The sequence below is a fragment of the Zeus faber genome (genome assembly GCF_960531495.2).
Source record: "Zeus faber genome assembly, chromosome: 1".
Taxonomy (NCBI): Eukaryota; Metazoa; Chordata; class Actinopteri; order Zeiformes; family Zeidae; genus Zeus; species Zeus faber.
This window is the reverse complement of record NC_137193.1, coordinates 39,323,280-39,345,788: the sequence shown is the minus strand read 5'-3', so window position 1 is coordinate 39,345,788 and position 22,509 is coordinate 39,323,280. Positions and strand designations below refer to the sequence as shown.

Sequence of the window (22,509 nt, the reverse complement as noted above, 5' to 3'; positions counted from 1 at the left end):
GTATGCCATAATGCATTGTGAGGGGAAGACACCGGTAAAAGATTCTCGGCTATGTCGTCATCATCCCTCAACGTGCTCAGAGGAAGTGCAGCGGCTATATAATGATGTAGTATGTAGACCTAAGACCTCCATCTTTTTTCCTTTACTCACATCCTAAAGTAGACTGTTACAAACAGGTAGTAAGAAATATGTAGTACCTAGTATATAGTATATAGTATGTAGTATATTGTATATAGTATATAGTACATAGTATGTAGTAAACGTGTAGTAGGTAGTATATAGTAGGTACATATGTAGTTTGTAGTATATAGTATGTAGTTAAATATATAGTATGTAGAATGTGGTATAGTAGGTAGTATGTATAACATATGTAGTAAATAGTATGTAGTATGTAGTATATAGTAGGTACATATGTAATTTGTAGTATATAGTATGTAGTTAAGTATATAGTATGTAATATTTAGTATATAGTTGGTATTACTTATAACATATGTAGTATATAGTATGGAGTATGTAGTATGTATAAAAGCAAAGTGTAGGAAGTAGTATGAATTTTACATATACGTTAACAGTCCCCTGCTTGTATTTAGATTTTCTTTCATGAAGTAAAACTTATCTTCTCACTGGTGCTCCTCACTTTCATTTTCATGAAATGGTCCTTCACACTTCACACCTTCTGCAGTTTCAAAAAAATCTGAAGGTCTGAGCAGTTTGGCAGTTGCTTCTATAGTACTTTCATTGCTGCTTGCAACTGTATTTACCATTGAGAGTTTTGATTGAATTTATCCTCAGGATTTAAACCTTCACTTTAATGATATCGTTTTCTCCAACCTAAATGCACAGTGTTCACACATGACACACTGCTACACTTACTCTGACACTTCACTTCAACTGAGTCCCTCCATATAAAATACATTGCATTGTAAACATTGATGCAGCAGTTTCGAGGGAACCGAGCATCTTGGTGGGAGGATGTTTCTGCCACATGAAAAGACATGAAGTCTCGATGTTGTCTTTCATGCTGACATTGACACAAGAGATCAGAGAGAGCGAGAGAGAGAGAGAGCGAGAGAGAGAGAGAGAGAGAGAGAGAGAAAGAAAGAGCCTAGATGAGATGAGATGAGCTGATTTACCCAAACCAATACCTAGTTTGCTAACGCCGACGTTTTTAACATTAATACAACTATTTGAATATAAATGTTATGTCAGTTGTGGGGATGCACATATACCATCAGTGGTATATGAAGAGAAGGTGGAGAAAATCTATATCAAATAGAATTGTTTTGATCAATCAAGTAAAGTGGAAAATGGGCCAAAAACATGAACTTAACTGGGCTCAAGGAGCTAAAATTCCAACAGAAAAATCAGCAAATGTAAACATATCACTAAAGTGAAATTACGGAGGCATGAACATCTGGAAATATAGAAGAATTGAAGAAATTCCCGATTTTGGTGGCACATGAAGAATCTAAATTAATTCAGGTATTGATCCTCTGTTGTGAATTTGAAGTGAATCAAAAACCGTAAAGAGGGTCAATATATCAATAAAAAATATTCCCCAATGTCTTATAGCTCTCTACTTTTGTTCATATCTAAATCATATGAAATCCACATTCTGTTTTTACCTGGTTAAACTAGAGTTAACCTTGTAGAATATAGGACAGGAATTTGTTGTTGTGATGTCATGGTGGATTTCCAATTGAACTCATTATGAAATTGTAATTTTGACCATTTGACACTGCTTCTCCGTGCAGCTGTGCTCCCTCTCCATGGCTGCACCAGTTTCCATCAAACAGCTGCTTCTGGTAGTAGGTGGTGTTGGTTAGAACGCAGCCTGGTTGCCGGGTAGCCAGCTCATTTGGCTGATAGTGGTTTTCACTTAAAGGGCATCATTCTGATGTCATGCATGGGAGCATGGTTCCATATGCACTGCAGTGTGGGAAGAAATTGCTTAGCCACCTCATTTTAATCAAATTAACACAGAACCTCCGAAAGACAATCCAACATTTTATGTCAAAATAATTAATTGTATTGTGTTAGAAACAAGCACTGCCGTCCCGTTTAACACTTTATGAAATGTATAGTAAAAGGATTTTGTGGAAGTCTTCTTCTTATTCTTTCGGCTGCTCCTGTTAGGGGTCGCCACAGCGGATCATCTGCCTCCAATACCTTCTGTTCTGCGCATCTTTCTCCCTAACACCAACCGCCTGCATGTCCTCCCTCACCACATCCATAAACCTTCTCTTTGGCCTTCCTCTTTTCCTCTTGCCTGGCAGCTCCATCCTCAGCATCCAATGTAACTCTCATCTCCCCTGCACGTGTCCAAACCATCTCAATCTCGCCTCTCTCACTTTTTCACCAAACTGTCCAACCTGAAGTGTCCATCAAATGTACTCATTCTTAATCCTGTCCATCCTTGTCACTCCCAATGGAAATCTCAACATCCTCAACTCTGCCACCTCCAGTTCAGCCACCTGCCTTTTTGTCAGTGCCACCGCCTCTCAACCGTACAACATGGCTGGTCCCACTACTGTCCTGTAGACCTTCCCCTTCACTCTTGCTGGAACCCTTCTGTCACAGATCACTCTGGACACTCTTCTCTACCCACTCCACCCACTCCACCCTGCCTGTACTCTCTTCTTCACCTCTCTTCCGCACTCTCCGCTGCTTTGGATGGTCGACCCCAAGTACTTGAACTTATCCGCCTTCTCCACCTCCACTCCTTGCATTCTCAGCTTTTAGCCGCCCTCCCTCCCATTCCAGCACTTGTATTCTGTCTGTGGGGATGGTAGCTCAGGAGGTAGAGCTGGTCGTCTAGTCTCGTCTAGTAATCTAAAGGTTGCTGGTTTGATCCCAGGCTCCTCCTGCTAGCATGCTGTAGTGTCCTTGAGCAAGACACTTAACCCCTAATTGCTCCTGATGGCTGGGTCTGTCGGTGTTTGAATGATTGTAAGTCGCTTTTGATAAAAGCGTCTGCTAAATATAATGTAATGTAATACTCCTGCTGACTTTCATTCCTCGTCTCTCTCATGCATGCCTCCACTTCTCCAGTCTCTTCTCATTCTGCTCCCTACTCTCACTGCAGATCACAATATCATCCGTGAACATCATAGTCCACGGAGACTCCTGCCTTTTAATCTGTTAACCTGTCCATCACCATTGCGAACAAGAAAGGGCTCAGAGCTGATCCTTGATGCAATCCCACCTCCACTTTGAATGCCTTTGTCACACCTACTGCACACTTTACTACTGTCTGACTACCCTCATACATATCCTGTACCACTCTTACATACTTCTCTGTCACCCCCGACTTCCTCATGCAATACCACACTTCTTCTCTCGGCACCCTATCATAAGCTTTCTCTAAATCCAAATCCTTCCCTGTACTTTTCCATTAGCATTCTTAAAGCAAACATTGCATCTGTAGTACTCTTTGCTGGCATGAAACCATACTGATCCCCACCTCTCCTCTTAACCTAGCCTCCACTACCCTTTCCCATAGCTTCATGCTGTGGCTGATACAACTTTATTGTATCCTGTAGTTACTACAGCTCTGTACGTCTCCCTTATTCTTGAAGATGGGTACCAGTACAATTCTTCTTCACTCCTCCGACATCCTCTCCCTTTCCAGGATGGTGTTACACAGTCTCCTTAGGAACGCCACTGCCATCTCACCTAAACATTTCCATGCTTCCCCAGGTATGTCATCTGAGCCAACTGCCTTTCCACTCTTCATCTTCTTTAAAGCTGTTCACATTTCATCCTTGCTAATTTGCTGCACTTCTTGATCCACTATCCCCACATCATCCACTCTTCTCTCCCTCTCATTTTCTTCATTCATCAACTCCTCAAAGTACTCCTTCCACCTTCTCAACACACTCTCCTCACTACACTCCGCACATTCCCATCATTATCCTTCATAACCTGCTGTACATCCTTCCCAGCTTGGTCCCTTTGTCTTGCCAATTGGTACAAGTCCTTTTCTCCTTCCTTACTGTCCAACCTCTCATACAACTCGTCATATGCCTTCTCCTTTGCCTTTGCCACTTCTCTCTTTGCCTTGCACTGGATCAGCTTGTAATTCTGTCTACTTTCTTCATCCCTCCAACCATCCCATTTATTTTTCGCCAACCTCTTCTGCTCTATGCTCTCCTGTACTTCCTCATTCCACCACCAAAAAGTCCCTGTCTTCCTTCCTCTTCCCGCATGATACACTGAGTACCTTCTTGGCCGTCTCCCTCACCAGTTCTGCAGTTGTTTCCCAGTCATCAAGTAACCGTTCATTCCCACCTATTGCCTGCCTTACCTCTTCCTTGAAGTTTGCATGTTCTCTCCGTGCTCACATGGGGTTTCCTCCACCTAACGTCAGTAATGACCCCCACCAAAAACATGCACACATCATCATCTCACACTAGCAACACACTCCCCTACCACCACTTTGCAGTCACTGATCTCTTTCAGATTGCACCTCCTGCATAAGATGTAGCCCACCTGTGTGCACCTTCCTCCACTCTTGTATGTCACCCTGTGTTCCTCCCTCTTCTTGAAATACGTATGCACAACAGCCAATTCCATCCATTTGGCGAAATCCACCACCATCTGTCCTTCCACATTCCTCTCCTTGACACCATACCTACCCATCACCTTCTCATCACCTATGTCTCTGATCCCTTCGCCAACAAGCCCATTGAGATCTGCTCCAACGACCACTCTCTCTCCCTTGGGGACACTCTCCACCACTACATCCAACTCACTAAAGAATTCTTCTTTCTCTTCCATCTCACACCCAACTTGGGGAGCATATGCACTGACCACCTTCATTATGACCCCATCAATTTCCAGCTTCATGCTCATCACTCTGTCCCACACTCTCGTCACCTCCAAAACACTCTTGACATATTCTTCCTTCAAGACTATCCCTACCCCATTTCTCCTACCATCCACTCCATGGTAGAACAGTTTGTACCCGTCTCAGATACTCCTGGCCTTACTCCCCTTCCACCTGGTCTCTTGTACACATATAACATCTACCTTCCTTCTCTCCATCATGTCAGCCAGCTCTCTCTCTTTACCCTTCATAGTGCCAACGTTCAAAGTTCCTACTCTCAACTCTACTCTCCTACCTTTCTTCCTCTCCTGCTGTCTCCGGACACTCCTTCCCCCTCTTCTTCTTATTGTCGTGCTGACAGTAGCACAATTTCCACTGACACCCTGTTGGCTAACGGCACCAGTGGCGGTCGTTGTTTACCCGGGCCTCGACCGATCGGTATGGAAATTAGATTTGTTGTCCGCATGTTTGATTTGGTATGGTTTTTACGCCGGATGCCCTCACTGACGCAACCCTCTCTATTCATCCGGGCTTGGGACCGGCACTGATGATACACTGGCTTGTGCCCCCCCAGTGGCTAGATTCTAGTTGTTTTGTTAAATTTCATTTGTTTTACACCACGGATGTGCATGAATCATGTTACGCATCACACTGTCACACGCAAAACAGACATGTTCAGAAACATGAAACACCATTATTACTTCTGAAGCCAATGTTCTCAGAGATCCAGATTCTTCATCCACCTTTCCTGGTCAGGGTCAGGGAGGCTGCAATCCATCCCAGAAATCAGTGAATTTACTGAAGTTCCGATTTTATTTGGAATAAGGCAATTTTGTGGGTTTCATGTAAACACTGTTCATAATATCAGATTTGAAAATACATTTCAGAGCATATTCTGATTAACAGATCTTAAATGGCATACTAGCACATGTGGACTACTGGAACTGGAAAGTCACACTAAAAGTAAAGATATCTTTGGAAAATACTACTCTGGTAAAAGTGAAAGTCAATCATTAGAATACCACTTGAGTAAAAGTCTTACAGCAGCTGATGTTAAAAAGTACTTAAGTATCAAAAGTAATTATATGGTATTAAATGTACTTAAGTATCAAAAGTAATTTATGACATTAAATGTATTTAAGTATCAGAAGGAAAAGTAAAAGTAAATGCTATGGTGAAAGAATGTCAGATTTTTTATTTTTGCTCCGATTCTATTCTGCTTGCCAATATTTCGGTATTTTTTAATTTCTAAAGTAGTTATTGACGCTAACCTCATTGGTTACCAGTTTACATACGATTTTATTTTGTAGTGAGTAACAAAGGTTTTCAGGGGAAATGTATTGGAGTAAAAGTAAATTATTTTGGGGCTTAATGTTGCTAAGTAAAAGTAGACAGAAATATAATAGCTAAAAGTACAGATACTCCCAAAATATACTTAAGTACAGTAACAAAGTATTTATACTTTACACCACTGCATACTAGTATACTGTTAACCCAAATTAGTGTTTAGTACCGTATGTCTGAAACCATATTATGTTAAAATAGTATGGGAAAAGAACCAGTATGGCAAAGATCTGTGAAAATATATCATAGTTTGCAAACACTGCAAATTCCTTTCATCCTGAATCAGAGTAAAGACGGAGCTTCTTCGTCTTCCACTTTTCTGTGTCCACAGGTCAAAGATGTCGCTGCATCAGAGTGAAATTGGTGACATCATAGCGTGCACAGTGGAAGACGCGTACATTTCTCAGAAATGTGGTCATAACAGCATCCTTCTGCAGCACGGGGGGTTGGGGTCTAACCAAGCCGTGGGCAGAGTTACCGCTCAACTCGCAGAACACGGCAGAGAGCGTGACAACTCTGCAAGTCAGCAAGTAACTTCCTAACGGGGCTTATGTCTGAGATTATGAGTAATTATACAGCAGTTAGTTCTCACCACAGGTTGTGATTATGGTGAGAGACATTCCATCAGTGTTTCCAATGTCAGTAATAGATTTCTCGATATTGTAAGGACCAACTTAACAAAATTCAGCGGAACACAAATTATGGGCTTCATCTACAAAATCGTTCTTATTTTATTTTAAGTTTTATTCTTGGAAAAAGAAGCATGCATAGTGCACGGCTAATGCTGTCAATGCCATAAAAAGCAAAATATTTCTGAATCATGTGCAAATAAACTGAGGTGCAGTGGGCCAAGAAGAAACTTTCAACTCCCTCCAAAGATTTTCTATGGGGTTGAGATCTGGAGACTGGCTAGGCCACTCCAGGACCTTGAAATGCTTCTAACGAAGCCACTCCTTTGTTGCCGGGCGGTGTGTTTGGGATCATTGTCATGCTGAAAGACCCAGCCATGTTTCATCTTCAATGCCCTTGCTGATGGAAGGAGGTTTTCACTCAAAATCTCACGATACATGGCCCCATTCATTCTTTCCTTTACACGGATCAGTCGTCCTGGTCCCTTTGCAGAAAAACAGCCCCAAAGCATAATGTTTCCACCCCCATGCTTCACAGTAGGTATGGTGTTCTTTGGATGCAACTCAGCTTTCTTTCTCCTCCAAACACGACAAGTTGAGTTTTTACCAAAAAGTTCTATTTTGGTTTTTATCTGACCATATGACATTCTTCCAATCCTCTTCTGGATCATCCAAATGCTCTCTAGCAAACTTCAGACGGGCCTGGACATGTACTGGCTTAAGCAGGGGGACACGTCTGGCACTGCAGGATTTGAGTCCCTGGGCGGCGTAGTGTGTTACTGATGGTAGCCTTTGTTACTTTGGTCCCAGCTCTCTGCAGGTCTTTCACTAGGTCCCCCCGTGTGGTTCTGGGATGTTTGCTCACCGTTCTTGTGATCATTTTGACCCCACGGGGTGAGATCTTGCGTGGAGCCCCAGATCGACGGAGATTATCAGTGGTCTTGTATGTCTTCCATTTTCTAATAATTGCTCCCACAGTTGATTTCTTCACAACAAGCTGCTTACCTATTGCAGATTCAGTCTTCCCAGCCTGGTGCAGGTCTACAATTTTGTTTCTGGTGTCCTTTGACAGCTCTTTGGTCTTGGCCATAGTGGAGTTTGGAGTGTGACTGTTTGAGGTTGTGGACAGGTGTCTTTTATACTGATAACGAGTTCATACAGGGGCCATTAATACAGGTAACGAGTGGAGGACAGAGGAGCCTCTTAAAGAAAAAGTTACAGGTCTGTGAAAGCCAGAAATTCTGCTTGTTTGTAGGTGACCAAATACTTATTTTACAGAGGTATTTACCAATTAATTCATTAAAAATCCTACAATGTGATTTCCTGGATTCTTTCCCATTCTGTCTCTCATAGTCGAAGTGTACCTATGATGAAAATTACAGGCCTCTCTCATCTTTTTAAGTGGGAGAAGTTGCACAATTGGTGGCTGACTAAATACTTTTTTGCCCCACTGTATTAGGCAGCAAGTGAACAGTCAGTTCTTGAAGTTGATGTGTTGGAAACAGGGAAAAATGGACAGGTTTAAGGATCTGAGCGACATTGACAAGGGTCAAATTGTGATGGCTAGATGACTGGGTCAGACCATCTCTAAAATGGCAGGTCTTGTGGGGTGTTCCCAGTATACAGTTGTTAGTACCGACCAAAAGTGGTCCAAGGAAAACCGGTGAACTAACCAAAAGGTCATGGGTGACCATGGGCTCATTGATGCGCGTGGTTAATGGTTTATACTATGATAGAAAGGCGTCAGAACACAGAGTGCATCACAGCTTGCTGCGTATGGGGCTGCATGAGCATCAGAACTGGACAATGGAACAAGGTGGCCTGGTCTGATGAATCAGATTTTCTTTTGCATCATGTGGATGGCCGGGTGTGTCATTTATCTGGGGAAGAGATGGCACCAGGATGCACTATGGGAAGAAGGCAAGCCGACGGAAGTGTTCTGCTGGGAAACCTTGGGTCCTGGCATTCATATGGATGTTACTTTTACATGCACCACCTACCTATACATTGTTGGGCGGGGCAGAGCTATTTTGGCAGACAAGGGGGACCTACTCAATATAAAGCAGGTGGTTTTAATGTTGTGGCTGATCATTGTATACATGCACAGTGATAATTATAGCGAGGTAAAAGCATCAAGAGATAAAAAAATATATATCTTTTATAAACATTTTACGCAGGCACGCACAGAAATTGCTGCCTAAAATGTTTGGAATGGAGTGTGAGTGGAGGTCTCTGTGATGCCAGTTAAAATAAGTGAAACATCAAACAGCAACCAAATCGCAAAAGAAATATATCAGAAGATGTGAGTGAGCATTTTTCAAATGGATTTACTTTTAGAGTTTCAGCTGAATCGTCGACTCGAGTCATCCGTATTTTTTTGTAATTATATATGTTTTTGGAGGCCTCCTTAGATTACATTACATTACATTTCATTTAGCAGACGCTTTTATCCAAAGCGACTTACAATTGTTCAATCACCGACGGATGCAGCCATCAGGAGCAATTAGGGGTTAAGTGTCTTGCTCAAGGACACTACAGCATGCTAGCAGGAGGAGCCTGGGATCAAACCAGCAACCTTTAGATCACTAGACCACCAGCTCTACCGCCTGAGCTACCATCCCCAGATTGATGTTTATATTAAAATACACAACATTGGATTTACAATCTTTGGGAAAAATTTTGCATCACAAAGTATAAGTGGGAATATTACGAAAAAAAGACACTGAACTGTGAGCTATGTGGGTTCTCCATGATCTTTATGGGGATTTGGGGGTTTGTTGTTGAATGACTGGAGAGAGAATAGAATATTTCTCCCCCTTTTATATGTATCCATTGCCATGAGTTTGCCTGCCAGGTTTTGTTGTTAATTCAATTGACATACATTTCCATTCCATTTAAATTCATGGCTTGGTGATCTTTCCTTATCCTTGGCATAGAACCTCTAAAAAAGAGATTTAGAGATTGTTAAGGCAGAATATCTGGCTGTTAAATCTTTAAATGTCACGTGTCAGATTCCTCGTCTGAGGATGAGTAGCAGCCGAGTCCCAGGACGTGCACGGGCTCTGGTGTCTTTTCTATTTGGTCGGTGTTTGAGCCGGAGCTCGGCTCGTGTTTTTCGGCTCTGTCCTTCTGGTGCATAGCGGACGTTCTGGTATGTTGTCGGGACACGTTGCCTGAGCGCTGCAGGTTGGGCAGGCCAGCCTGCAGCACCCGGGCCAGGTCCTGAGTGTGAGAGGAAACCGGGTGAACTGCCGGTCCCCGAAATGCAGCCACAGCCACCGCCAGCCGGGTGTGGTCGAAGGAGAGCGGCATGTCTTGTTCTAGAGAGGGATCGTTCTGGACCGGTGCTCCGGGCTTGGCTTCTGATTGGCTGAAACATCCCTGGCTGAAACATCCCTGCCTCTCGTCACAGAGAGGTTTGCTGCTCTGGTAACTCTCAGCTCCACTCAGTGGACCCCCATTGTCGTCTGATACACAACAGCGTAGTTTCTTAACTGTAAATGAGAGAGGAAAGACAGAACTTTGCAGTGAGTAATGATACGTTCCTTGTCAGTCTGATAATACTGTTTGAGATGCAGTATTTTTCTCCATTTTTTGGGTATGTGTTGGGCAATCCTGCATAATATGCCTTTAAAGGCCATCTTCAGTATATATTTTTTACTGTTTTGAGCAACTTAATGTTTTTCTATGGCAATCTGTGCTGCAATACATTGATTCCACAGTCACCAACATTTATTTCTGACAAGTAACTGACTAAAGTTTCAAAGCGAATTTGAAGAAAGAATTTAAAGCTGCCAAAGTGATATGATCATCCATGCTGGCACATCAATTCACAATGAAGTAAAACCATTTCTTCACACTCTGTGCGACTCAGCGGCTACTGAGCAAGTCAGTAACATTCATACAGAAATACTCCACCTCAAAATTTCCATTTGATTGGTTGCTATGTTCAAAACCTTTCTCCAATAATAGGCTTGTACTGTTTTGAGAATTTGCTTTCTTTATCATAATTTGCAATGGTGTTGCTAATGTGAAGCATTCAAGTAACACTCATTTAGAATACACGCCACCATTTTCTGTTTGGAGAAAAATTGAGGCAGCATTTAAAGAAACGGACACGATGATTAAAAACCATGTTTAGGAGCTGCTAAGCTTTGAGTGATTTATTTTGAGAAATGAAGCTCACCAGTCTGATGAACTGAGCCTGGGGAGTCCTGAGCACTGGCTCTCTTCTTGGTGTACGCACGGGGAGTCCACGGCTGATGTTTGCAGGTGGGATCCAGAACACGCAACTTGGTGATGAAGCGTTTGTACTCTCTCTCCAAGTCCTGGATGCAGAGCTGAAACTCTGCGATCTTCCTCACAGGGTAGTGCAAAAGCTGCGACTGCTGAGGGGTGACAGCCAAACACAAAGTTTTAAAATTAATATTACAAACAAGGCACCTCTAAACAATATAGCTATCACCTATAGGGGTGAAACTATTAAACTAACTGATGAGTAAATTGACAGAAAATGTATAAAATCACATTTAGTAATCAAATTATAGATATAATAGTGACTTATGACAAAATGTGAATGTCTGCGCTTGTCCACCAATACATATTGGTGGACACACAATAACATTACAAGTTATGTTTTTCGAATAATGGGTAACCATACAAAGAAAATTCAAGATGCCTATTTAAGTTTATATAAAAAGGTAATGATTTTTCATCATGTTGTAGCATATATTTAGTCGATCTATTGTCGAGATGTGTGATTAATCACATATGCCAAAGAACTAATTAATCATCAAAGTAATCATTAGTTGCAGTTCTGTGCACCTACCTGCAAGTAGTACTCAATTTCACTCTTGATGCTGGGGATCCATTTTTTCACAGAGGAGGCAGAATTAAGAGCCGACTGCAGAGAAATGTACCAGCAGTCATAAAGTTAGGCCACTTCAGCATTAAGTTTGGCGTTTTGTAAATTTATATTTACTGACCAATTTGGGTCTGGGCTCGTGCACATCTTTGATTCGACCTTCTGCAAATGACGATGTTTTATGGTTAATCTGGAAGAATGAATGTTTTATGCTATGTTGAATACAAAGAATCCCTGACAAAGGGATTAGGATTAGCCTGACACTAAAAACGTTAGTCAGCGCTCGGTGGTTAAAAATATGACGATCAAAAGTTATGTTCGTGATTTATTAACCCAACTCTTAAACAATAACTGATAACCACCAGCTCCATACCCTCTCTCTCCTTCTGAAGCCACAATCTGTTCAGTCTTCCCTGTTGTTTCTCTTCGTTCCTCGCCATTTCCCCACCGGAAGCCCATGGAGTTTGAGCGGATAATAACAATGTCAAGTGACTTAAAGCCACGCCCCTTAAGGGGCCACGTGTTCGAATTTTGTTTACGTGGAGTTCAGCAACCACTGCGCAGTAAAGCCAAACAAACACTGCATTATCTGTCTGTCTGTCTGTCTGTCTGTCTGTCTGTCCGTTTAAATAGATAGATCGATCTGTATATTAAAAATTAAAAATAAATGAGCAAACAATTAGTTCCCGCGGCAACACGCACTGCAAACACAGTGCTCTGTTTTGGGCCGACTCTGTTGTCACAGGGAATCCAAAAGATTGGACATAAAAATGATGTGCTCGATTACTTTAAAAAACGACGTCTCTAACAAATAGTGAACAGCGTAAGCATACAAATAAATGTACACAGCTGTTTTTTTTTTTACAAGATCCAACAGCCAAAAAAAGGTAAATAATAATCAAATAAAGTAGAGTGCAAATAATAGAAACATCATATTTTATAAATAACTATGAAAATAACATTATAAATATAAATACATTTATAAAAACCGTCAAGCTGATACCGCCACTGTGTGGTGAGTCACTGGAACTGACAGTGTGAAACAAGGTTCATTCACCGTATGTAAGTCTATGTGACAAATAATCTCTTGACCTTGAACTTCAACCTAAATTTCAGTAACATTTCGGTTGAAATGAGTGTGGTGATCAGTATTTTATCGTAATTTATTTTATTACAACCACGTCGGTCAAAGTGCTTGGTCGCTCCTCTACGGAACAGGTCATGGGGCCTTGGAATATTCCAGATTTTTCCTCATCCAAAATTTAGTAGGGCAGTGGAGTTTGAATTTAGTGCAGCTCAACACAGAAGATTTTGTCTGTGCTAGTAAATATTTGATCTGATTGAAGCTGGGTCAGTAGCATGTCCCAACTCACAGGATGATCAGCGTAAACAGTCACCTCTTAGTAGGGCTAAGTCCAAGTGCAACCCAAAATCAAGTTTATTTTTAGCCTACAGCCTTTTATTGCAGTCCCATGCGGCTTGACAGGCCCACATATAGAGACCAAAAAGAAAACAATCCCCAAACTACCTCTAAAAATGGCAAAAAGAGAAGGAAAAAAATACATGCATAGAAAACTAGAGTCTCAAAACAAGCATTATGTAGTATATTATAAGATATCAGATATACATATCATAGTATAATATTTCAGTTATGTATTGCATTGTATTTTTCACATTAGTTTCATTCCCAGTAACACTGGCCAGGTGGTTGATAAAATTTGTAAGTAGTTATTTCCAGAGTTTTAGTTCCAACTGTTCCACTGCAGATGGATATTATCCTCAGCTATTTAATGAGAAGCATCTTTTTCTTGATGGCAGCTACGATGTCCTCATGGTCCTGGGTGCATCCACTTTCCACCACCTGTAGTGGGGTCTTCCCCACATTATTCGTGGCTTGCAGATTTGCTTTTTTCCCCTGCGGCCCCCGGGGCCCCCCGTGACCCCGGCTCACCAGCCTCCTCACTGCCTCCTGGTGGCTGGCTCGGGCAGTGCAGTGCAGCGGAGTGTCCTCACTGTTATCCACAGCGTTGATCTGGGCCCCAACCCGTAAGAGCAGCTCCACCACATCAGTGTGACCTTTCTCAGCTGCGGCATGGAGAGGTGTTTTCATCCACGTGTTTCTCTCATCCATCCCTTTCTTCTTTTGCGAAATTAGAAGTTTGACCACCTCATAGTTTCCACCAGCTGCCGCATGATGAAGAGGGATGCACATGCCTTTCGCCCTTTCCTTCGCCCTGTGGGACAATAGTGACCCCACGCCGTCGACCTTTCCCTCCATAGCCGCCAGATGTAGGGCAGTTATTTTCTCTTTCTCTGTGGCGTTGGGGTTGGCTCCAGATGAGAGCAGCAGCTCCACCACTGGCTCGTCTCCCGGTGATGTGGCGGCTCTGTGCAGGGCCGCCCTCCCCCGTCGGTCCCTCACTCCCACATCAGCCTGGCCCTGAAGAAGCTGGTTCACCGTCTCTGCGTGGCCCTGCTGGCTGGCGATGTGTAGAGCTGTGCTGCCATATTGGGCTCTTGCGTTTACCTTAAAAAATAACATGGGGGAGGCTGAGGATAGAGGTGTAACAGCAGCCGTTCCACCAAACATAATAAGATAGTCACACAGGACTCGCATATGGAGTTTCATGGCTATATAAGCACAAATGCATATTTTACAGCCAAAAAGACTTATAAGTAAGAACGTAAATGTAAGAAAGTTAATGTTTCGGATTTTGACTATTTTTTCATTATCACCAAGAGAGTTTAAGTTAAAGTGTTGGAGCTTGTGTTTGTTTAAACAGCTGCCTGAAACTGTAACAGGGTAGAAGACTGGAGTACAACCTCCTACTCGAGTATTGGGGTAGGTTGTAACACCGGAAGTCCTCGTATTTGACATCACTTGTCTGTGATAAGGCTGAAATGATCCTGTCTATAGTAGACGAATGTAGTTACTTTGTGTCCAAATTTTAGAGATCTAACACAAAAGTGTGCAGGGCGGCCTGGTTGGAGGTGTGTGTGAGCTTTGGGTCCTGGCGTGTTGGGGTTGAATCCCTTTGCCAACAAGGTCTGAACCATGCCACGCTGCCGCTACGAACAGCGAGGTGCAAGACTGATGAGCGGTCCGGCAGAGTGGCTTCCAGTCGGGCTTCCAGTCGGGCTTCTCTATCAGGGTTCTGAGGTGGAAAAAGTATATTTTAAAATTTATATCCATTTATAATATCTACTTAATATATCTGAACAGGATAAATACTTAATCATGGTATAATACACATGTGTACATGCAGCTGATAGGAGGGTTGGCATACAGTACATCATACAAAGTGTTTACCCTTTTGCCTTTTTGAGTGGCTTTATTTATTTTTTTGTCTCTCCTGAAGAATTATTCTTTTATTTTAGTTTCTGTTTTTTTGTAAAGAAATAAAGAAGCATTGTAATACTGAAAGATAACACAATAAATTATAATAAAACAAAAATGTAATATTGGTTATTGCAGTCAGGATCTTATTGACTTGTTGTCATGTATACTTTGTACAGCGAGAAGAGCCAATAGAAATGTTTTGTTTTTTTTGTTTGATTCAAGATTCAAGATTCAAGAAGTTTATTTGTCACATACATATACATACGTCCATACATACGTATATGTAGTGAAATGTCTTTGCAACGCACCCGAGATTATGCACAATAAGTTCTAAACTGAACACATTAGCTAACCTAATTTCTACCTAATTAACTAACTGAAACTCACTGATTCCTAAAACATAAAGATTCTAGTCTAGACCCACTATTCCCAGTCTGGGACACACACACCTGAAGGCCTGTGTGTGACCGAGCTTCGCAGCCAGCAGCAGGGTGGGTGTATCCCTGCTGGTCGGACATGTTGACATCCCCTCCGCCATCGATCGGAACCGTCACCGCTGCGTTCCGGTTCTGTCTCACGGCTGAGAGAAAAGGAGCCTCTGGCCTCGGCAATGAGGGATCCTGGGGAATGAGCTGAGAGCAGAAAAAAGTACACAAATACAAAACATATGCAGGGATCTTTCCATGCAATGCATTTATGTGTGAATTCAATCTTAAAAACAACACTCACTGTTTCAATGCAATATCTACCAAGAGCATAAGTAATGGAGTTTATTGTGTATAGTATATAGCATCCCATATGGAAAATAAATCAATAGAATCATGTGTTCTTATACAATTCACTGCATATACTATGTATGACCGTATGAATATGTATGAGACAAATAATCTCTTGAACTTGAACTTGAACTGTATATGATTTCCTATATGAACATGCAATGATTTTCAGTTTTTTTTCACATGATTATGCCTCCTTTATCATGTTTCATAAAACATAATGTGCAATCAATTTTATATAAGCTATGTACATATATATGCCATATACATGTTATATGTATATGGCATGTATGTAATATAAAAACATAGTATAAGTAAAATGTTGTTTAAAATCTGCATGAAAGGGTCAAACATAGACCATTGTCCTATTTATAAGAGTCATATTCACACAGATATTTTCTCATGGGAGAGTATATAGTATATAGTGTATACAATAGTATATAAGTCATTGTACTCACTTAGCAACAGACGAAGAATTGAGCCGCGGTTGAGCTTAACAGCTTCATTCACAGCGGCTTGGTCAACTTCAGCTCCCGACTGGAGAAGGACGCGCACGGTTCTTTCACGGTTTCCTCTGACTGCGTGGGTCAGAGCTGTCTTCTTCTGGACGTCCCTGGCCTCCACAGGGGCCCCACCCTGCAGCAGCAGCTCGGCCAGCCTCCAGTCCCCGTCCCGGGTCGCTCTGTGGAGAAACGAGTCCTGGGTCAGGCACTCAGGCCGCCCGGCCTCCCCGCTCTCTTCTTCCATGAGGGCTTTGACTGATCCCAGGGGCTCATTCTTTGCAGCTAGGTGGATGGGGGTCTCCCCCTGCTTGTCCAGGGTGTAAATCAAGGCCCCGGCCCTTGCAAGGGCCTGAACCGTGTCACTGTGGCCGCTGTGAGCAGCTCTATGAAGAGCCGTGAGGCCTTTGGGGTCCCTCAGGTCCATCCTGGCCCCTCGTCGTAAGAGGAGCTCGATGATGGATAAGTCCATGCTCAGCGGGGATCTTCCACTATTGACAGCTGCCCTCCTGTTGCCCCCATGTCCTGGATATTTCCCTGGACTGTTTAATGCTGGTTCATGCTTTGCTCTTCGGCTAAGGCTTGTTCTGCTTTTTCTTTTTACAATCGGCACAAGATCCCTGTCTTCATTTGCAGGTTCAGTTCTGGATTTCTCTTTGTGGACAAATGGACGTTTCGTCTTTTGGGGGACAATTTGGTCAGATCTCCTGTCCGGTCCGCCCTCGTCCCTCTCCAGTAAGTATCCAATCAATTGCCTCCTCGAGTCCCCAATTCCTTCATTCACACACTCCACATAGGCCTTGATTTGCCGATAGAGGTTTGGTTCTGCCATCATGAGACAGGGATGGAAGAACTTGCGACATGCCCTCTCTCCTCTGGCCAGCAGGAAGTCCAGGATGCTGGGGTTCTGCTTCTCCCTCCTCCTGAGGGACAACACGATGGATCTCCTGGCTCCCGAGAGGACGCCCTCTGAGACAAGGAGCTCCAGCAGATCCTCAGTTTGAGATATTCCACATATCAGGTCGTGCCTTTTGGCCCGCACCATTTCCACAGCATAATGGTTAGTGTGCTTCAACGCTGTCTGAGCATTTGGAAAACCTTTGTATTTATTTATCATTTTTGTTCAAAAATATAATTTGTTGTAAGGAAATATATTTTAAACTATATTTTCAAAACAGACGTTTGCCATTAGTATACCATTGTCCCATCTGGGGAATATCTCTCAACGTGTGCTTGGTGTACTTGATTGCTAGGTGAAATATCTCACCTTAGCAATCAGATATTTTGGATGCAGATAACCATTACAGCGAAGGTAGTCAGGCTGCTTGTTGAACTACATTAAGAATAAGAGTCATATAATAAAAAAAAAGCCTGCTATTGAAGAATACTGCAAAGGCTTTACAAAGTGAGTATGACTGTTTTACTCTTGTGTCAAGAAGCTTTTATTGTAGAGCAGCAAGTAATGAGCATCGTTTATCTTCAGCCAAGTGTGTTTATATTATAATGTAATGATGACTTTATTGACATAAATCGTTTAGTACTTTGAGCCTCAGCACTTTGGTCTTGGCAGTGACCATCTTCATTTTTTCCTTACTTCTTATCATTTTCGTTCTGTTCCTAAATGTGTACGTCTTACTATTTTTGACTTGTTCCGCCAAGTCTTAATTCATCGTGTTTTCTTGACAGGGCTGTACTATGTGGCCTATTCAATTGTAAAGGATTATCTTTCCATCTTTATTACTTTCGTGAGGGTGTCACGCCAACTCCTCCCTTCGGTGACTTCTTGACGGTAGTGAATCCCATAATTCCCGCTGCGCGCGCCTGTGTAGCGCGCGACCGACTTCCAGGAAGGCCCCCCCCCCCCCCCCCCCCCCGTGACGCGTGGCTTCCGCGTGTGCTTTTCTCCCTTATATGGCCAAGAAGGATCCCCGTGTTCCGGAGTGATGTCATTCTCGCCTAATTTGGGCAAGATTAGCGCAGAATTAGCGCAGAATCAGCTTTGCGCGATAAATCTGTTCAAAACAACTGTCGGAGTTGATGATGCGCGTGGGACTTGTGAAAGGATGTTGCGGTGAACGCAAATCCCCTGCGCGCGCGGCAATTCAATGCAAACAACATTGTCCCGCATCGACGTCATACCGTGTGTCCGCAGAACTCCCAATTAATAGCGAACGGTATCAATTTAAGTGGCAAACCGTACGTAGTACTGCGCTCAGAACGTCAGTATTCGTGTTTTGCAATCCGAATAGGCCAGAAAGAAGATATTCCTGGGAAAATAATATGATTAATACGATGAAATCATCCGTTTTCATTCAAACAGTTTAATGTTGAAATCCGTATTTCTTTCCTAGTTTGTAACAGCGTTTGCCATTATATGTATATATTGTGTTGATTATATATATTTTTTTTTATTCTATCTAGTTTGTGCTATTATTTAATTAATGTGGCAGCCAATCAGAATACATTGTTTATGTAATGAATAAATAAACAGTAGATAAAAGTGTACTACTGTGAAAGTGTACTACTGTTACACTAATCTCTGTCGCAATGTAGCTGAATGTTATTCTCCCTTGTAAGTCGCTTTGGATAAAAGCGTCTGCCAAATGACTAAATGTAAATGTAAATGTAAATGTAAATAAACAAATAAGCAAATAAACAACGTCGGCAAATGCCCATAATATAGTCCATCATGAAGTAATAGTATTGCCATTTTCGGATAGACCACCATTTTGTGATTATCCCATAGACAAACGAATGGACAAAGAGATGATTGTATCCTACATTGTTTAAAGAGCCGATCAATCACAGAATTGAGTTATGCGGCAAAACAGCCTGTTCAGGGTCCATTTCAGATTGTGTATACAATGGCGCCGTCTAGTGGAGAGCTGCTGAACTGCGGAGGAAACGCTCAGACGTCTGTCCCACGACTGCTCTGCTTCCCAGTAAAGTAGGATCCCTGTGACTTCACGTTCAGTTTTTTGAGTGGCCTTCAGTTCTGGCTTGGGCTTTGCTGGGATTGTCAGAGGGACATTTTATAACTATTTGTGACACAACAGTAAGGAAGTTACGCAGACTTGTGATATCCCTAATATTAATAAATGTACTATATTGACTAAGCCACTGGTAGATACACAAGTACTTCACTTTATTGTTTACTAGTTGTGTCAGGTAAAGTGTTGATAGTTCCGAGTATTGTTTATTGTTGATTTTTTTCCTGAAACATATTTATTGTATATGACCATTTATAGGTTTATTGTAGTTAGCCATTTTTTCTGTTTGTATTGTCATTGTCTTTATTATTATTTCCTATTGTTTTGATATGTGTTGCTGTCCCACTGCAATTTCCACTCCGGCTTTCTCCTCGACATGCAGGCTATGGGAGTCATTTTGAGCTGGATAATCTGTGGACAGTTCAGCAGTGAGGCCTTAGGTGGCCAACTTGAGTTCTGCAAGGACGTCCAGTGCTGGGTCAGTCGGTCTGAAACACAATCACTTAGCCTGGATCAATAGCCTGCACTAATGGAATTTACCTTGAGGAACTGAGAGCTAGCAGCTCTTGCAACGTGTTGCAACATGTTTTAGTGGGGGGTCCAGACCACACCTGTGTACAACTGGATTTTCACTGTCACACACACAGTTGCACACGCACACACAATACAGACACAGTTCTTAGTTTGTGTAGTTTATTTTATTTCTTAAATATTGATTAGTTCCTGAAGTGCTCAGAAAACAAACATAAAAAAAATATTCAGTATTCTTTTTACAAAGGGTAAACATAAGTACTCAATCGTCAATATATACATATAACAATGAGTGAAACCTCATTAAAAAACTTTTTTAGAAAGAAACAAGTGAACCTTGAAGCTTTTCTAACGTAATGAACAGTCTCTTACAGTATAAAAAAAAGTACATTTTTACTGCAAGTTAGAAGTCAGGCAGCTTCTGTTAGAACTTCTCAGCCTTTCAGATGTTTGCCAACACGCCCAAAACTTGGCGCCATGTGGCTACAGCAAAACGAAAAACAAAACAAAAAAAACAGCCTAAAAGTCCATCGCAGGATATTTCATCCTCCTAACACTGGGTTTCGTCACCTGCCCATGCAGAGTTTGGTGTAGTTTAACAAAAGTCCCGCAGAAAAGCAGGACAATGTAAAGACTTGTCCTGCTTTTGTTGCCATTCCCCCTCTGGTTCATAGCCACACCGCCCCACGCCAGAGTCCCCTCCGTGGGACGCATGCCTTGTGGGCGGCTCGGCACCAAGGACGGCGCTACGGCGCGCCGGTGCGGTGCCACATCAGCCCAGATCCTGGAGACACAACCCGGTCACCATCAAACGAAGTGTCCAGTTTCGTTCCAGTGCAAGTCTCTCCTCCCCTGGCCTCCTCCTCCTTCTCAGAAGGTCTGGAGCTGCTGGGTGAGCATCAGCTGGCAGCCGCTGTTGACGTGGTTCATCACCTTCTGCTTGAGTTGCGCCACCTGCTCCCGCAGCAGGTTGGCGGTGGAGGCCAGCTCCGAGTTCTGGCTCTTCAGGCTCTTCACCTTGTCCTCCAGCCGGGAGATGCGCTCCAGCTTCCTCTTCCTGCACTTGGACGCCGCGATGCGGTTCCTCATCCGCTTCCTCTCCGCCTTAATGCGTTCCTGGCTCTCCATGTTGATGGGGGAGAGCGGCGGGGTCTCCCCCGGCATCTCGGGCACGATCTGCGGCTCCTCTTTGAGCGCCGAGAGGCGGGCCAGCGGGCCGGAGGGCTCCCCGTACAGGGGGAGCTGTGGCGGGGCGGCGGGGAATGACATGACCGGGGCAGAGGTGGTGTAGCTGGGCGCCGAGACGGTGCTGATGGCCGGGTTGAAAGTGTTCAAGTCCTCGTACACCGGCGAGTCGGATCGCATGGTGCTGTTGGTGTTGTAGACGGTGGCACCGGCGACCGACGACACGGGGGGCAGCGCGGTGTTGGCACCGGTCTGCGGGGCCGACGTGACCGCCGGCATGTGCTGGTGGTGCAGCTCTGCCAGCGCCCGGACGAAGCCCTCCGCGAAGCCCTCCTGCTCGTCCGTGACATTCTTGGGGCAAATGAACTGCGTGGGGGTCGGCGTGGTGGTGATCAGCCCGTTACTGGACTGGATGATGAGCCGCTCCAGCTCCGGGGAGGCGAGCTTCAGCAGCCCGACGTCCGGGGACGTGAGGATGTCGCCGGCTTTGGCTCGGAGGTGCGGCTTGAGGGTCCCAGCGGGGTCCGCCAGGTTGAGCGTCATGCTGCGCTTCAGCGCCTTGGGGTTGTATCCAAAAGCCGCGCTGCTGTCATGCTGCGAGAAGGCGCTGAGCGAGTCGTCATAAAAAGTGGTTTCCATCCTGGTAGACATAGAAGAGAAACCCGAAGACACAGTCTCTCTATAAAATAATAATAACAACGTGTCTTCCCGGTTTCCCCTCAAACTGTCACTCGTCCGTGGATCTATAAAAAACAAAGCACTCCGACGCGTCCTTTCCGAGTGCCGAAGTTCGGAAGCTGCGTTTAAGGGGACGGTTCGTGCCCGAGCGAAATGATATTCACTCCTTATATATTTCAATCCACTCTTCCAGTGGCGCTCTCTCCTTTGCCTAAGCCGTCTGAGTAGCGCTCTTTCGGGAGATCTGCTCTCCGGTGCGGCGCTCTCAGTCCGGTGTGTACACTCTGGACGCGGCAGCGTGGAGGCAAAACTTATCAGCCACCGCTCGCCCTCCAAAAATAACCATGATGTCATGCGCGGCGGCTCCCATTGGCTCGAGGTGTCGAGGGGGCGTGGCCGTGTCGCCGATAATGCGCGTTGCCTGGACGACCACCCAGAAGATTCTAAACGCTCGCGGTGCATTGTGGGATGAGGTAATGCCGCGAGCGGAGGGAGGGAGCTCGGCGCGGTGCACCCTGGGATGACGTATTGTTTTTGAATCTCTGGTCGCCCGCTTGAACCGGCGGCGGCGGAGAAGCCCGTGGATATTGGAGGGCCAGATGCGGCAACGCCGTCGCCATCTTGGCGAGGTGTCCACTCGGCTCACCGCGCGCTGATGGAGATATTGGGATACTTCATTACTCTACACTGCGTCACCCGGCAGACGCTTTTGTCCCTAGTATCAAACCAACTGTATATCACGCCACATCAGGCTAACCCTTCTCTAAAATTAACTGGCATTAGTAAAGTTGTAGGTGTTTCTTTCAAACAAATGCCACCGTGTTGTGCCGCAAATTGTGCAAAA

At 43.8% G+C, this 22,509-nt stretch overlaps 3 protein-coding genes across 3 annotated transcripts; all 3 read right to left on the bottom strand.

Annotated features, from left to right (window-relative positions):
• Window positions 1-9,031: 9,031 nt before the first annotated feature.
• On the bottom strand, window positions 9,032-12,123 carry LOC307228614 (uncharacterized protein). The gene is made up of 5 exons (XM_079998330.1): window positions 12,039-12,123; window positions 11,787-11,827; window positions 11,630-11,704; window positions 10,988-11,189; window positions 9,032-10,295 (listed from the first exon to the last, which is right to left on the bottom strand). Exons 1-5 carry the CDS (start codon window positions 12,103-12,105, stop codon window positions 9,802-9,804), a joined length of 879 nt encoding a protein of 292 aa, XP_079854456.1. The 5' UTR covers window positions 12,106-12,123; the 3' UTR covers window positions 9,032-9,801.
• A 1,325-nt stretch (window positions 12,124-13,448) lies between these two features.
• On the bottom strand, window positions 13,449-17,326 carry caiap (CARD- and ANK-containing Inflammasome Adaptor Protein; the record flags this gene model as incomplete). The annotated part of the gene is made up of 3 exons (XM_080024416.1): window positions 13,449-14,192; window positions 15,455-15,637; window positions 16,361-17,326. The coding sequence occupies 3 exons, from the start codon at window positions 17,324-17,326 to the stop codon at window positions 13,449-13,451; spliced, it is 1,893 nt and encodes a 630-aa protein (XP_079880542.1).
• A 2,627-nt stretch (window positions 17,327-19,953) lies between these two features.
• Window positions 19,954-21,934, bottom strand: jun (Jun proto-oncogene, AP-1 transcription factor subunit). The gene has a single exon (XM_080001868.1). It carries the CDS (start codon window positions 21,636-21,638, stop codon window positions 20,673-20,675), a length of 966 nt encoding a protein of 321 aa, XP_079857994.1. The 5' UTR covers window positions 21,639-21,934; the 3' UTR covers window positions 19,954-20,672.
• Between the last annotated feature and the right edge of the window lie 575 nt (window positions 21,935-22,509).